Here is a 16,126-nt window from a genome sequence, read left to right on the forward strand (position 1 = left end):
CGGGCGCGGGCCGCGATGGGAGCAGCCGAGCGGGGCTGAGTCCGCCGCCGCCCGCAGCCCCTGGTCCCCTCGGGCCCCAACCATGGCGAAGCAGTACGATGTGCTGTTCCGGCTGCTGCTGATCGGAGACTCCGGGGTGGGCAAGACCTGCCTGCTGTGCCGCTTCACCGACAACGAGTTCCACTCCTCGCACATCTCCACCATCGGTAAGGGGCGGTGGCCCAGGGCGCCCCACCCTCCCTGCCCCGCGGCCCCTTCCCCTGTCTCCCCTTCCCCAGGCTGAGAGGGGTTATCTGCCCCTAGAGGCTAGAGGCTGTGGCGCGCGAGGCCAGGATGAGAGAATAAACCCCCGGGTGAGCGGGCCACCTGCAGGGGACCAGAGCCTCGGTTCCTGCAGGTGAGGGGGTCCTACTGCCTGCCAGGGGCTGAGGGGTGGGATCTCTGGCCTCTAGCTGAGAACCTCCCCATCCAAGCCAGTAAAACGGGGGAGGGTGTAGGCTAGGGTACCCCGAAATGGGGCAGTGAGAATCATAGCCAGTGAAATGACATCCTTACAGCCCCAAGTCAAGAGGGGGAGGGGAAGTAAAGCTTGTGCTCAGGAAAAGGGGTCAGAGTGGGGAGCCAGTCATAAAGCTACCTTCAGTTCAGGGGTGAGCCAATGTGGAGCCAGGATGGGGAAGACAGGAGGAAGGGAGGGGTCAAAGGGATTGAGTTACCAGGGGACTGGTAGTGAAGGTAAGCCTCAAGGTGCGACACCTGGAGGAGGGCACTGATGAGAAGCCCCAGAGCTTGAGAAAGGGAGGAACCAGCTGGCTAAAGTATGTTTTGAAGGAGGCTGAGGAGGGTGGAGGAAGGTCAGGAATGTTGCTGCAGACCTGGGGGGATCAGAAGGCAGGCAGGACCCACCTTGACTCTATCTCTAATCCATCTCTATTTCTGATCCATCCGTACCAGGAGCCTGTGATTAAAGGGACAAGGCCTGGTGGCATCCTGGGCAGTGTTGTGAGAGGGTCACCTATTTTCTGGGAGTGGTTCTGAGGCCTCTCCTCAGAGAGAGCCTCTCCCTTATGGGTTCTGAAGGGCCTCCTCCTCTGGGAGGTCTGAATTGAGGGGATTCCACTCATACCTAACAGGTTTTATGCTTGGTTAAACCTGGAGTAGCCTCCTCACTGCCTAGGCCCCTGAAAGGAAACTCCTGTGGGCTGGCTGGTCATCCAGTTGGTATGCTGTCCTAGAAGCCCCTGCTGCCTTATGGGAGGACTCCAGCTTTTAGCTTCCTCTGGAGGATACCTCTCCCTGCTTCCCCTCAACACACACTCCTTGCTAAGAGAGAAGAGGGAGCAGTTAGATGCAGCCAGAAGGAACAGAGCCTGGTGGTTAAGAGACAGGTATTGTTTCACACATACCTGGAGATCACACATACCTGGAGATCTCCCTTTGGGGCAACATGACCTTGACTCTCACTTAAGCTTCTGAGCTTTAGTTTTTCATCTGTAGAATGGATGTAATAATAGATCAATCAAGATAATGTTTGTAAAGCACTCAGTACAAAGTCTGATACATGGGGGAGCTGGCTAGATGCTGACTGTTATTACTGTTGTTAATTAGGATTGAGCTCTTAGGGTCTCTCTTTGCTTCACAATCTTCATGGGACTTAGGTTTGGGGACAGAATCCATCCATATTCTTCAGGGATGCTGTAAGGCTAACTCCTAGGAGATATAGGAGTTTGGGCTGGGCCACTATGTGGATGAAAGACATTTCAGAGAGATGGTTACAGACACCAAGCCTTGGCCAGGAGAGAGCTCAGAGAAGAGGCAGGTGTGGGGCAAAGCATGGGAGTGAGCCAGGGAGTGGCTGAGGAACCAGATAGGGTATGAGGACAGGATGCAGGCTTGGGGCAAAGGGCAGCAGGTTACCTGACTTTTGCCTGAGGAACAGCCATTTGCACCCTGGTGTCCTGGCCACATTCCAAGTCCTAGGAGTCACCTGAACTTTTCCCTTTGAGGGCTTCACACATCCCCTTCATTTCAGAAGCTCTTAGGACTACTGCTTATGTTGTGAGGAGTTAGCCTCCCCTAGTTTCCCTCATTTACCCTCTCAGCAGATAAATGAGGGAACCCTTGTTTATAAAATGTTACAGTATGCTTTCTTAAAGTGAATCACCCCGTGCCCCATATATCTGATCACCATCCCTTCTTGTCCCTTCACCTTGTCATCTCCTGTTGGAAACTTTTACCTCCTTTGGGACCGCGGCCATTATTGGGTGTTGGCTGAGTGGCCTCATGGGCTCTTCTAGAGCACTTCGATGACCTGGCTGGATTGGCGCATGCGGGTTTTTGACCTTAGCCCTGCCTAATGGTTTAACCTGAAATCTGCCTAGGCCCCTAGTGATAGTAACGTAACTGTCCCCTATTGGTTCTCTCTACTTTCTCTTCTTACTCCCTCCTTCTATCACTATATAACCTTGTCCCTGACACAGTAAAGCTGAGATCTGTTGTGCCTTCACCACTGACACAACTCCCGGCTCAGTGTGGTTTCTCCCCAGTCTTGGGGTGGGGACTGGGCCACGACCCTTACCCTCTCGCTCAGCCCCTCGGAGACGACAGGCTGGTCCTGCCTGTCTCCCACGTACCCTTGTTGCAGGGAGCAACAATCTCCTTTCTTAGATTCCTTCTTACTGCTAATAGGGGAATGCTAGGTAGGTCTAGGGACTTCCTCAGAAACCTGAAATGTATCACTTTGGGGGCAGAGTTGAGTCAATAAAATAGGTGGGGTGTCTCCACAGCACCCTCTCCCTCCAATGCCCTTCATATATATTGGCCTAAAACCTATTTCCAAAGTTCTTCCTCTGCTTCTCGTGGCTGGTCCCCCTTTCCCCCCTTTCCTGGAAAAGGGGGGACTTTTTTGGAGTTTAGATTCCCTGGAAGAGAAAGAAACCTGCCTTTCTTCCTATAGCCTTTTAAAATCTGCTCCACTGGGTTTCTTATTAATAAGATGTTTTCTTAAAGCTTACTAATGGCTTGTAATTCCCCCTCATCTTGATTTGTGTTTTTCAGCATTAACTAACACTGAAGGAAAAGAGTTGGATTGGATGGTCAAGAAAAGCTTTTTCTTTAGGTGATTTGGAAGGTTCCCAAGGAAGGGGTAGCCAGGAAGCAAATGGAGGAGCCAAAGAAATAGGAACTACCAGGTCATGGTCATTCATTTATCTGCTCACACAAAAAGCGTGCACACCTTATATGCTAGTCTCCAGAGGTTCCAAGATGAATAAACATCGCTGCTCTCAAACTGCCCAGATACATTCTTTCACTGTGCTGGACGTTGATCTAGGCACCTTTCCCAAGGGTTTTCCCGAACCCCGCTTCGGTAAATGGGGAAAACAAGACAGTTCCCCAATTATTGCCAAGATAGAGTTCAGATTCTTGGCTGGCTCTTTTGTAATTTGTTGTGTATTTACTATAAGAGCTTGTGACATTCCATAAAAAAGCCTGCTGGGGCACAGGGAGGAGACCTCCCTTGTAGACTGAGGCACTGACTGTCCCTTCTCCCATCCTCGTTTTTCTGGCCAGTGGGTGGACAGGTGGCCCTGTGCTGGATCTGTGCCGTGGGCATTCCCTTTCTATGTAGCTGTGCTCCCAGAGCGGTGCAGAGGAGGACAGTCAGAGCCTTAATATCTGCCTGCAACTAGTTCCTGACAGGTCTGTCTCATCAGGTAAAGTAACTGAACATTCCTACCAAACACGTGTGAGGCATTTCAGAGACATATTGCACTCCACCTTTTTCTGCCCACAGAAGTGTATAATCTAGTTGGAGAAGCAAGATATAGGTAAAAAAGAGCTGTTGCCAACATGAGATGAAATATCTGAAAGTACTTGGAAAAGCATTCTTCAAATGTAAGGGCTTGATTATAATTATTACTGCTACTCTTTTATTTTATTTTATTTATTTATATGTGGTGCTGAGAATTGAACCCAGTGCCTCACACATGCAAGGCAAGCGCTCTACCACTGAGCCACAACCTCAGCCTTCATTACTGCTACTCTTGACGAAGGTCACACAGTTATTATCCATGTAGGATGTGTCATGAGGCAGCCAGTAATGGCAATGGCCCCAGAGCGTGCTTTTGCTCTCTGAGGTTAGAGAAGAAGAGACCCTGGATTCCAACTAGCAGGGAAGGCTGAAGCAGCCTGCAGTGAGTGCCTGCAGGGAAGGGAGCAGATGGAGCACAGTGAGCAGAGATAACAGAGGTGTGAAATGAGTGGGTGTCCATGGGACTAGGACTCCTGCAGTCTGGCTGCTGCAGAGGGAGTTTATGGAGGAGTGCGAGAACATTCTTCTTTCTGTCTCCCAAACTAGAAGTGTCTCAGGGGTAAGACACATCTTATCCTTCTTTGTTTTCATAGGCCCTAGTACAGGGAAGGCAACATTTAACCCTCGTAGATCATTAATGAAAGAGTATCAGACCTGGTTGGCAGAGGGCATCAGGGGCCTGGCTGAGCAGGTGGGACTTGAACCTAGCAATGGTAGGAAAGGGTTTTGAGCAGGGTACTCAACAACATTGGTTCGAAGAGGATTTAAGACTTGAAGCAGGGGGACCAGTCAAGGGCTGTGCTGGTGTCAGGGCTTGAAGGAACCTCTCAACCAGCTCCTTCCCCTTCCTCCTCCCACTCCCTCTGATGGTACCAGCACTAGCCTATACAATCACCTGCTCTGGTTTCCCTCCAGAAGTGGGGAGTAGCTCAAACCCATCAAACTGGCCACTTCTGAAAGGGTCTCATGGAGCTGGTGCTGTTTGCCCAGGCACAGAGTCATATGTGGATGTCTATGTTCTGGAGAAGTTTGATGGCCTTTCTGCAAGGTGCCAGGAGTGGGATGTAAATCCAAGTAACTGCCCAGGAGCTGATTTTCTCCCTGCCATCCTTGCCACCTGGCCTCTGGATCTTTCATTTGAAAAGCCACCCTCAGGCAGCACCTCTATTGAGTGAGGAGGAAAGCTATGGCCTATGATGATCCGGTTGGACCGGTTGGGCCATGGCTTGAGGCTGCTTGCTTGGGATGGGTTTTCTGTGGTACTTTCATCTTTCTCAGGAAGTTCTGCTGGAACTGGCTCTGCCTGTGACAGGCGCTTGTGTTGACTGGGGTAGGAAAGGACCAGGGGGCCTAGATCTGGACCTGGAATTGAGTGACCCAACAGAATTTGGGGTGAATGCTTGGTATCTGTAGCCCTGGGATTTGTAGATTTCTAGAGTGAGGAGCTGGGCCTTCTGGTCTTAGTAGCCCTTAGGCAGCCGGAGACCTGTGTCTTCCTACCCTGTGCTCCTGCCCTGTAGAAAGGATGGGAAGCGAAGAAATAGTGAGTAGGATGGAAAGAGTCTGGTCAGACATGCACATTCTCTGTGGCCTTTTTGGCTCTGTGACCTTCAGGCACTTATTTAACATCCTCGTACTTAGTTCTGCATCTATAAATTGAAGATGGTAAGACAATCTTTTTCTTAATGATTATTGGGAAGATTACAGAAGCTAATGGATACAAAGCACTTGGCAGAGTCCTCAGTAAAATGGTAGCTGCCACCATCTTCATAGTTACAATTGTTGCTAGTGCAGAAGAATGTTGTGGTGATGAATAAACTGTCAATCATGTGCTGTGAGGTCTTCCTGTCCATCACTCATGGAATCATTTAGGCACTACTTACCCTACACCTCCTATGTGCTAGGCACCATGCTAGGAGCTGAGGATACAGTGGTGAACAAAACAGAGATCAAGGAGTTGTCTTCCATTCCAGGGGAGCATGTGAGTAGGCTCTGTGTTCGTTCCAAGCCCCCCTGGCCCATGCAGTGCCAGGGTCTTGGAAGGAAGAGTGAGTGGGTGAGGAGGTGGAGAGGAGAGGGGTGGCCTGGGAGGATGGGGGCATCTCTGCTTCAAGGCTGGGGCCTTTGCTAGATGTTGCTCTGCCTAGGCCTCTGCTCCTTCATTCCTCCTTATGACACAGGCACAGATCCAGCCTCCCATCCCTCTCCCCAAGGACATGATCCCTGAGAATGAACACATCTGAAACCTGCAGAAGGTTTCGGCTGATCTGTGCCACATTTGCAGATCTGCAGATTCACCCACAGATTTGAGCACCCCGTTCGCTCTTGCCTGCCTGCATTCCTTGGTTTCTGCTCTTCCCTCCTCTTCCTCCCCTCCCCCAGACAGATTGGTGATGAGCTTTATAACATGAAAGTCGATATTTGGTCATTACCCTTCTACTCTGATTGCCAGCTCTTCTCAAGAGTGTCTTTTCTGTAATCTAATATTCGTGCTTTTTTCCCTGTAAAACTGCCAGTTTTCTGTACAGGACTCTGACCTCTCCTTGGCTCTTCTGCCTGGTCAGTGAGCTTTGTCAAGGGGTCACAGGGCTTTCTAGACATTTAATTCCTTCTACTCCGAAGGATAGGTCTAATCATCCACCCTATTTTGTAACTAGGAAAACTGAGGACCCTAGAGAACTAGTGACTCCCATCTTGTATGTAAAGTGACCCAAACCTGAGCCATCTTCTCTCCTCCATTTTCTCCAAAGCGATTTTGGGCATGTTTTTCATCCCAGAAGTCCCTTCCACAGGTTGCCAAGTAGAACGCCTCCCCTGCCAGCCAAAGGGGAGTGGGCATGTCTCCCCCACCTCATGTTAGGGCTCTGCTTCATTTACACACACCCCTGAAGAGAGTTAGAGGCCTGTGACTGAGGAGTCCAGGTAGGAGACCTCCGAGTATAGGATCTGAGTGTTGCTCTCCTATTGCCATTTTGATGTGGATTTAAAGAGAACTGAGTGACCGGGACACCATGATCTATAGATAGGCCAATAGTTGGCTTTGAAACATGGGTCATTCCCTGATCTCTTTTCCCTGATTAAAATTTTCTCTTTGCTGCTCTTTTCTGCTGTCATGTACTGACTTCATTCATTCACTCATGGATACTCACTCATTCATTTTTTTTAATTGCACATATTTAACTTTGTTGAGTAATATTTAATGATTTGCCTTCCACCAGGCAATGAGAATATGAAATGAATAAGATGCTGCTTTGCATTCTGCAGACTCACAGTGTAGCTGGGGAGACAGGCTTCCAAACAGCCAGAATATTATGCAAAAGAAATTATAGAGGAGTGAAAAATCCCCCCAGGGGAGGTCGATAAAACTTCACAGAGGAAGTGACATTTGAATGGGGTCTTGAAGACTTAGTTGGGGACAAGGATCAGGGGAGGTACATATCTTTTTCCCAGGAGGAACTGCTGTGGAAAACACCTCTAGATTGGGACTATTGCTCTCCAGCCTGGCTGAGGCCAGCTAGTAATGGCCACACTATGGTCATGCCAGCTTCAGTTCAGGTAGGTACTTGCTGGAAGTTCCCTTTGCTGGCTATGAGTGGGGCAAATGATCTGGAGATACTGTCCTATCCAAGGTGTTTCTTCTGGAGGCGCCAAGTCTTTTCTTCTCTGAACTGAGAAACAGGCCCAGAAGGAGGCTGTAGGAGTGAGTGGTTAGTAGCCCAGCACATCTTGACTGCCTCAGCAGTGCCCACTGAGCACCCACCAGCAGGCTCAAAAGAGGTGATGCCCGGGTCCTTGGGTCTGGTACATGGGAGTGGCACAGCATAGCTGGAGCACACCCCACTTGTCACAGAGGCTGCATGGAGGTATGTGCCCAAGGCAGTGGGAAGAGCAAGAGAAAGGAAGCCCCATTTCCTGAGTGCTGACTTCATACCCACTGTGTGCAGAATGGTGAAGCCTTACCCACGTGCTCCACAGTGCGGCTAGAGAGCTGTCAGGGCACCGGGATGAGGAGTTCAAAAGTTGGTCTTGCTCTCAGATGTTTTTTGGTGTGTCCTTCGTGTTACAGCCTCCACACAAGTGTCCACGGATGGATAGATGAGTGTCTGTGTGTATATGCCCATGTGCAAATATGAGGGTCCCCATGAGATCTGAGAAAATGCTAGGGCCTTACTGTGATTTCTCCTTTTGTAACAGGAAAGGATAATGTTGGTCCCTCTTGCTTTTCTTTCCTGAGAACTATAAGTTTGACTGAAAGTGCCTGAAGATACTTGTTGCTTCCTTTGTCCGGGCCCTCAATCCTTCAGATCTTCTCCCTGCTGAGTACTTTCTTGTCACTCAAGCCTCAGCTCTGATGTCACTTCTTTTAAAATATTTTTTCTTAAGGTAGCTTGCACACTATCCTTGCTGTCTGCTCCATTATCCTGATTTTGCTTCTTAGCCTTATCATTCCCATCCATGATGTAGTAATAAAAATAAGTTACTAGCCAGGTGTGGTGGAGCACAACTGTAATCCCAGCAGCTTGGGAGGCTGAGGCAGGAGGATTGCAAGTTCAAAGCCAGCCTTAACAACTTAGCAAGGCCTTAGACAACTTAGGGAGACCCTGTCTCAAAACAAAATATTTAAAAAGGGCTGGGATATGGCTCAGTGGTTAAGTGCCCCTGGATTCAATCCCTGGTATAAATAAAATAAATAAATAAATGTTACTTATCTGTCCACTCCCACAAAAATGGAAGCTCCCTGATGACAAGGTTGTGTTCTGTGTTGTCTGCTGCTTGTCTTGGGGTTTCTGGCACATAGTAAGTACTTACTAATTGAATGAGTAAATGAATTAATACATCTCCCTAGAAGACTTTTGCTCCTCCCGGAGGAAAGTCATGGTAGTATTGGTTTCTTGGGACACATGACAACACCAGGCATGTGTTTGGGGACATGAGAAGACAGGGGAGACTTCTGCAAGGGGGGAATTTTTTTCCCAGTAATTTTCAACCTCTTCTGCTCTGACACATGCCCTAAGGGGAAGCTCATACAAGGAGGGAGAGGGTGGTTCTCGAGGCACCTGTGTGAGTGGGGTACTCTGGTGTGTGCAAAGATGAGGGCTTGATGTCTTAGACTAAGGTCAGTGCTGCTTGTCAGTTGGGGTCACTGCTAGTGACAGATGATGCCTATCAGTTCAACGTGGCTGCCTAAGTGACCACGCCAGGACCAGCTCATCAGCCAGGGTGCTCTGGGGTAAGGAGCTTCTCAGCTCAATCCCTGAGCCATTCATTCCCTCCAGACTCACCAGGGTGAGTGTCCGATTGGGAAATCCCACTGTGTGATAACAGTCTGGGTCCTGGGTCCTGGGCTTCCAGAGACTGACCCTTTTAAGACATAGAATATCCTTCTGAAATCTCCAGAATTTCTTGTGAATAGACATCTGAATCAGAACCTTTGATCTCAGCACTCTTTTTTTTAAAAAAATATTTATTCTTAAGTTTTAGGTGGACACAGTATCTTTATTTTACATTCATGTGGTGCTGAGGATTGAACCCAGTGCCTCGTGCTTGCCCTCTACTACTGAGCCACAGCCCTAGCCCCTGATCTCATCACTCTTGAGATTAAAACATGACTTTCAAGTGAGTTAGAGGATCAGGATTCTGTCCCTCAAGCGCAGGGCCACTTATATTTCTACTTCCTGTCACTGCCAGAACAAGATGGTGCACGCTGACTAATGCATTTGTTCTGAGAGCCGGTGTCTACCTTTCCCCAGGACAAAGCCAATATGAGGGACAGCCAGTCTGCAGTTCACAGAGGAGGAAGTCAGGCAGCATGCAGTCCTGCAAAAAAAAAAAAAAAAACAAGCTAAGAGTTACCAGACAGAAGGTAGAAAGCAGCAAGTAGCAGGTTTGGGAAAAAATGTCCCCACCCCCTAGTTGCTGTGAGGGGTCGAGATGTGTCAGGATCCTTTGTCTTGAATCCTGTCCCTGGCTTTTCTCTTCTCTCTCTCTACTCTTTCCTATTCTCCCCTTCCCATGTCCATTAGGGGGAAAATGGCATTATTGGTCTCCTGCATAATGTTTAGGTGAGAGGGGTTTTGAAATGGGAATCACTGTCATGCCTTGTTTGGGATGGCAGAGTCGGGCAGCCACCTCCCTCCAGGCTCTGCCTTTTCCTAAAGCTTGTTTTGGGGAGGGGTTTCTCGGGGTGATCCCTTTGGAGGTGACCTCCTGCCATAGCCCTGAGGGAGCTCCACATGTCCATCACATGCTAGATTCCTGCAGGGGGAGGAGCTGGGGGCATTTCTGGGACTGGTGCTTAGTAACTGGAGCCAGCATGGCCCCAAAGATTAGGTGTCTGCCTTGGGTTTCAGGTGTATTAAATTGTTCCTTGTTGAGGAGTCTCATTGCTAATGTAAAGGCTCAGGTCACACTTCGGGTCCTTTGGGCCACGGTTGATCATGTTGATAACATTTGGCACCAGAGTCAGCCCTGTTTCCACTAAAACGTGTGGCACTTGGTGGGCAGGCAAGCTGGCACCCAACATTAACCCTTGAGGTGCTGGCCTGAGGGAGACCAGCGCCGGCCTGCTAATAGGGCCACCCCAGCTTTGCCAGGATTTAGGTTGGAGCCAGGCTCTGGGAGCTGTCTGAGGTCCACAGTGGGTGGCATTTTCTCTCTGTTGAAACATTCCACATTTTTAGTTGAAACGTTCTTTGCCTCACCTCTCTGCCCCACCCTGCCCTCCCTCCTTTCCCTAGCAGGAGCCCCCTTCTATCTCCCAGAGCTCTTTCCGTCCCCCAGGGTATGACTGCGGGTATGACAGTCTCAGACTTCTGTAGGGGAGATAGGTAGGGACATCAGCATCACACTTTACAAAGCTCTGGGTAGCAGATCCTGTAATGGGTTTTCTGTTCTATCTCATCATCCACACAGAAATACTATGACATCAGCATTGCCACCCACACTTAACAGGTGAGAAAGCCCAGGCCAAGAGGCTCTCTGGTGTTCCGAGACCACATGGGCAGTGACAAGGCGGCATTGGAACCATACTCCCATCTGTTAATGGCCGTGCTGCTCTGTTTGTCCTGTCGCACTTCCCGCCTGTTTCCAGGGCTTTCTTTGGAGGCAGACTGTGACTGGAAGGAGTGTTTGTTCAGGGGATGTACCCTGTGGCCTTCTTTCCGCTGTCTCTCCAGCATGTCCACTGCTGGCCTCGGGAGGCAGTAAGCTCTTCTGTTTGCCTACCCAGGGCAAGATAATCCTGAGAGCCACAGGAGTGCCAGCCTGTCTCCCCTCACAGTTTGGGAGGCCAGGAAGTCCAAGATCAGGGTGTTGGCAGATTTGGTGTCTGGAGAAGGTGGGCTTGCTTTCTGTTACAAAGATGTCATCTTCAAGCTGTGTCCTCCCATGGCAGAAGCAGAAGCAGAAGGGTTAACACACTCCCTCAGGCCTTTTTCATGAGGGCACTAATCTCACACAAGGGTTCTGGTCCAGCCCTAGTGTCCTGCCCTAGCACCCTGAGGAGGACCTTGCCTGTCCTCCCAGTTTTCTCATAGTAGTGCTGTCACTGTGCTCCAGGACTTTGGTTGTGGCCCGGCAGGCACTAGGGGTTGCTGCTGTGGGGGCAGAGGCCAAGGCATAGCAGGAAGAGCAAGAAACCTAGAACCGCCTCAGGCCACAGTCTGTTGTGAGGGCACTGTCCACAGCTGCATCAGGACCCCATACTGTCACTTTTTGTGTGTGTGTCTATGTGTGTGTGTGTGTGTGGTGCTGGGGATTGAACCCAGGGCCTTGTACGTGTGAGGCAAGCACTCTACCAACTGAGCTATATCCCCAGCCTCCCGTACTGTCACTTAACTCAGGAGTTTTTCTTGTCAGTGTTTGTGAGATGCTCTGATGGGAGGAAACCATCTCTGCTCTGCAGGTGTAGGCACCTGTCCCTTCTTATGCTCTTTGGTGCAGGGGGATTCTGAAGGGATGTCTGTCCCTGGTACTGTGTTGCACAGGGGCAGAGATTTAAAAGAAAAAAAAAAAGCAAACAAACAAAACTTGGTCAAACACAAAGAATACTCTCTGATCTTTAGATGCTTTATGTCTAGTTGGGATTAGAAGACAAAAAATAGTAGGCAGCAGGAGAGCAAGGGAATATTGTTTTAGAAGTCTTCTCCCTGCTCGGTGGTTGAAGCATCACACCTGTCATCCTGGGGAACCGTTAGGCAGCAATGGCACTGTCACAAGCTATGAAGCTTCAGGCAGTGAGATGCTCTCAGGTATCATTGAGGAAAGGGCATATGCTGTGAGGACAACCAGTAGCTGAACTTGGGGTCTAGTATGGACTGATTGCAGTGCTAGGATCCAGCAGCCTCAGCACCAGTTCTATTTATTTATTTTTCTAGTACCAGGGATGAACCCAGGGGCACTTAACCACTGGGCCACATCTCCAGCCCTTTTTATTTATTTTTTTTTAAATTTTGAGTTAAGAGTCTCGCTGAGTTGCTTAGGGCCTCACTAAGTTGCTGAGGCTGGCTTTTGAGCTTCTAATCCTCCTGCTTCAGCCTCCTGAGCCTCTGGGATCACAGGCATGAACCACCGCGCCTGGCCAGTGCCATCTCTTGCCAGCACGCTTGTCATTTTTCGGCGTCTCTGCTTGTCTCTACGCATCTGTTTGCCTCAGGCTCCTCTGGTTGTGACCCAGCTAGCCTCTAGTTCTGCCGAGTCTGGAGGAAGCTTTCTTCCCCTGCCCTATTCTCCCCTCCCCTTCCCTTTCCTCTTTTCTTTTCTTTTCTTAATTTTTTTAGTTGTTGTTGGACACAATACCTTTATCTTATTTATTTATTTTTATGTGGTGCTAGGGATCGAACCCAGGGTCTCTCAGGTGCTAGGTGAATGCTCTACCGCTGAGCTACAATGCCAGCCCTCCTCTTTTCTTTTTGAGACAAGGTATCACCTGTTGCCCAGGCTGGTCTCAAACCCCTGGGCTCAAGTGATGCTTCTTTCTCAGTCTCCCAGGTAGCGGGGGACGACAGGCATGTACTACTGCTTCTGGCCTGGAGGGAGCAGGTTAGCTGACAGGCTTAGCTGAGCTCCCTTGCCCTCATTGGCCTGGTCATTTTGTGGGTCCAGCAAGACTGTTGATGGGCCAGTCAGGAGCTGCTTCTCCACAGAGGACAAGCTCCACCCAGCCCTGTTTCCCTGAGCAGAGGTTTGGACTCAGCAGTTTTAAAGGGAAAGGGCGCTGGCTATGGCAGACATCATGATGGCCATATCAGGTGTTCTGGGACAAAATGATAAGTGGTTCGCTGGGCTTTGGGCCCTCAATTGGGAGAGGGCCCCCCTTCTTCCTGACTTCCTCTTCCTGGGGCTCCCAGGTTTCCCAGAACCTCTGCTGGAGCTGTGTATAAGGGCTTTGCTTGTTTCTGCATACTTGTGCACTGTCTTGTAGGGACTTAGAGGTTGACAGGGTGATGAATCTGGGCTTACTAGAGTCAGAGGAACAAAGAGTTCCCCCCAAAATAGGTTATAGTGAGTATCTTAGTCAGGGCTGTTGTAACAAAGTGCCTTAGAGTGGTACTTTATATAAACAATAGAAATGTACTGTCCACAGTTTAGGAGCCTGGGAAGTCTGAGATGAAGGGCTTAACAGATGCAGTCTGGTGAGGGCTCACTCTCTGCTACAGAGATGGCACCTTCTACCTGTGTCCTCCATAGCAGTCAGCCAGAGGGGATAACATGCTCCCTCAGGCCTCTTTCAGGGCTCTAATCCCATACTCTGCCCTCATGAGCTAATCACCTCCCAGTGGCCCTACCCTCCCACATCATTGCACTGGGGATTGTTTCAATGTATGACATTTGTAGAGACAGTCATGTGTGCCCACTGCCTCACTTCTAAATATCTCAAAATATCAGAATAGATGTGGGGTATGGTGGATGCGAATGATAAAGCAGTGTAATTCCTCAGCCTAAGGGTTGGGAACTACTGGTTGAGTGAAGAGCATCATGGGTAGGTTTTAAGAGACCTATTTACCAGCTCTGGCTCAGTTATAGGATATGGGGATTTAAGTTGGCCCTTTCGTGCCTTATGGTCACAATACCCACTCTGCCTACTTCAGAGACTTTGTGGCTAAGGGATGTGTATAGGACAAGAAAAAAAACATATATATATATATATATAAATAAATACTTATTTTTTAGTTGTAGATGGACACAATATCTTTATTTTATTTATTTATTTTTATGTGGTACTGAGGATCGAACCCAGGGCCTCACACATGCTAGGCAAGTACTCTACCACTGAGCCACAACCCCAGCTCCCCGCCGGGGCGGGGATACACACACACACACACACACACACACATATATAATGTTTTTTAAATTTTGTGGTTGTAAATGGATAGAATGCCTTTATTTTATCTGTTCATTTTTTATGTGGTGTTAAGGATTGAACCCAATGTCTCACATCTGCTAGGCAAGTTCTCTGCCACTGAGCCACAACCCCAGCCCAGGACAGAGAAATATTTGAGGCTCAGGTATGGTTCTGCCTAGAGATGGGCTACATAGAGGTTCAGTGTGCATAAGATGGGGTAGGTCTGGGGGAGCCCTGAGAATCTTTATTTCTTCAAAGCTCCCTGGTGAGGTTGGTGCCACTCATCCTTAGTTTAGCAAGGGTAGCAGAATAGTAATCCTTTCTCTGCTTTCCTCCCTGCTCCTCAGGGAGCCTTTATTCAACACAGGGAAGGTGGGAGTGAGAACCAGAGTGAGGTTTTTGTTGTCTACCCCACATCAGCCCTTTGGGGGCAGCTCCTAGGTGTTCTCATTCTACAAATAAGACTAGTCCACAGTCACACAGCAAGTGTCCAAAACAGGATTTGAACTCAAGTCTTTCTGAGTCCAGTGCCAATTGTTGTCTCTTTCACTCTATTGCGGCTCTCGGACTTTCCTCTGTCTGACCTTCCCCCACCCAACATGCATAGTGCTGTTAAAAATACAGGTTTCTGGATTTCTCTCAAATTATGATTCAGTATGTGTAGGCAAGTCAAGGTAGTTGCATTTAAAAGAAATATCTCCTGGGGTGATTCTGATTCTGCTGGGGGATCTGCAAAGCACATTTGAGAAACAGTGAATGCCCAGGGTGCCTGGCTTGACACTTTGGGTGCAAAGCTTTTGCCCAAGTATAGTTGTCAGATGTCAGTCTGTGTGGGAAGCACCTGGAAAGTTTGTTGAAAAAGACTGCTGGATCCCACCCCCAGAGGGTCTGCTTCTGTAGATTTGAGGTAGGGCTTGCATTTAATAGGGAGGGCACTTGTCTTTTTAACGTCACGGATGGTGCTGATGCTCAGATCTGAGGACAACACACTCTGAGGACCACTGTCCTAGGACCAGCAACCTCAGCTTTATCTGGAAGCTAATGTAACTTCTCAGGCCTTTTCTCATATCTGCTAAATCCAAATCTGCATTTTATTTTATCACAATCCCTACCTTTTTTTTAAATGTATATATTTTTTAGTTGTAGTTGGAAACAGTACCTTTATTTATTTATTTATTTATTTTTATTTTTATGTGGTGCTGAGGATCAAACCCAGTGCCTCACACATGCAAGGCAAGCGCTCTACCACTGAGCCACAACCCCAGCCCCACAATTCCTACCTTAATGTGTGAATCTTTTTTTTTTTTTAATATTTTTTAGTTATAGGTGGATACAATATCTCTATTTTATTTTTATGTGGTGCTGAGGATCGAACCCAGTGCCTCACACATGCTAGGCGGAGCGCTCTACCTCTGAGCCACAACCCCAGCCCCTTAATGTGTGCATCTTAATGCTGTCTTGGAGGAGCCAGAATGAGCAAACACCAGGAGAGAGGCAGCTGGAGAACCCCTTCTTCCCCTGGATACCAAAAAGGCAACAGAGGGACCGATGGGCATCCAGGAGGAGATGATGAGGACAGATGAGAGATGAACCTTGGAAAGGGTAGAGGGCCCTTCCCTGAGGAGGGCAGAGAGATGACAGAGGGAAGTCTGGAGAGATTGGATGGGCCTCAGAGGAAAAGCAGTGGAGAGACATTCTGTTGAGAGCATGGGGTGGGCAGTGCTGCTCTGGGTGAGGTCGTGGCTGTGGCAACATGATAGGTAAACACACATTGGAATAAGCAGTTGGCCGAGCAGCTGGAAGGGCCTGCGAGGTGAGGAGGCATGAATCTGAAGGGGACTCAATCAGGCCAGTGTTTTGACTTCATCCTGCAGAGCGGCAGTGAAAAAAAACCCAACAGCCACGCAGGAGAGGATATGGTCAGGGTTGGGCACAGGGTCCTGCAGGCCAGGGCCTCATTGGTAGAGTGGTCA

At 49.0% G+C, this 16,126-nt stretch overlaps 1 protein-coding gene across 1 annotated transcript in view; it reads left to right on the top strand.

The window, feature by feature from the left end:
* The window catches only part of Rab15 (RAB15, member RAS oncogene family), a 25,871-nt gene continuing 9,745 nt past the window's right edge, over positions 1-16,126 (top strand). The window contains exon 1 of the mRNA XM_027929439.2: positions 1-206. Coding sequence (XP_027785240.1) covers positions 83-206 — 124 coding nt within the window. The 5' untranslated portion in view covers positions 1-82. The remainder of the gene's footprint in view (positions 207-16,126) is intronic.

This window comes from Marmota flaviventris, chromosome 2, assembly GCF_047511675.1.
Source record: "Marmota flaviventris isolate mMarFla1 chromosome 2, mMarFla1.hap1, whole genome shotgun sequence".
NCBI classification, from domain to species: Eukaryota; Metazoa; Chordata; class Mammalia; order Rodentia; family Sciuridae; genus Marmota; species Marmota flaviventris.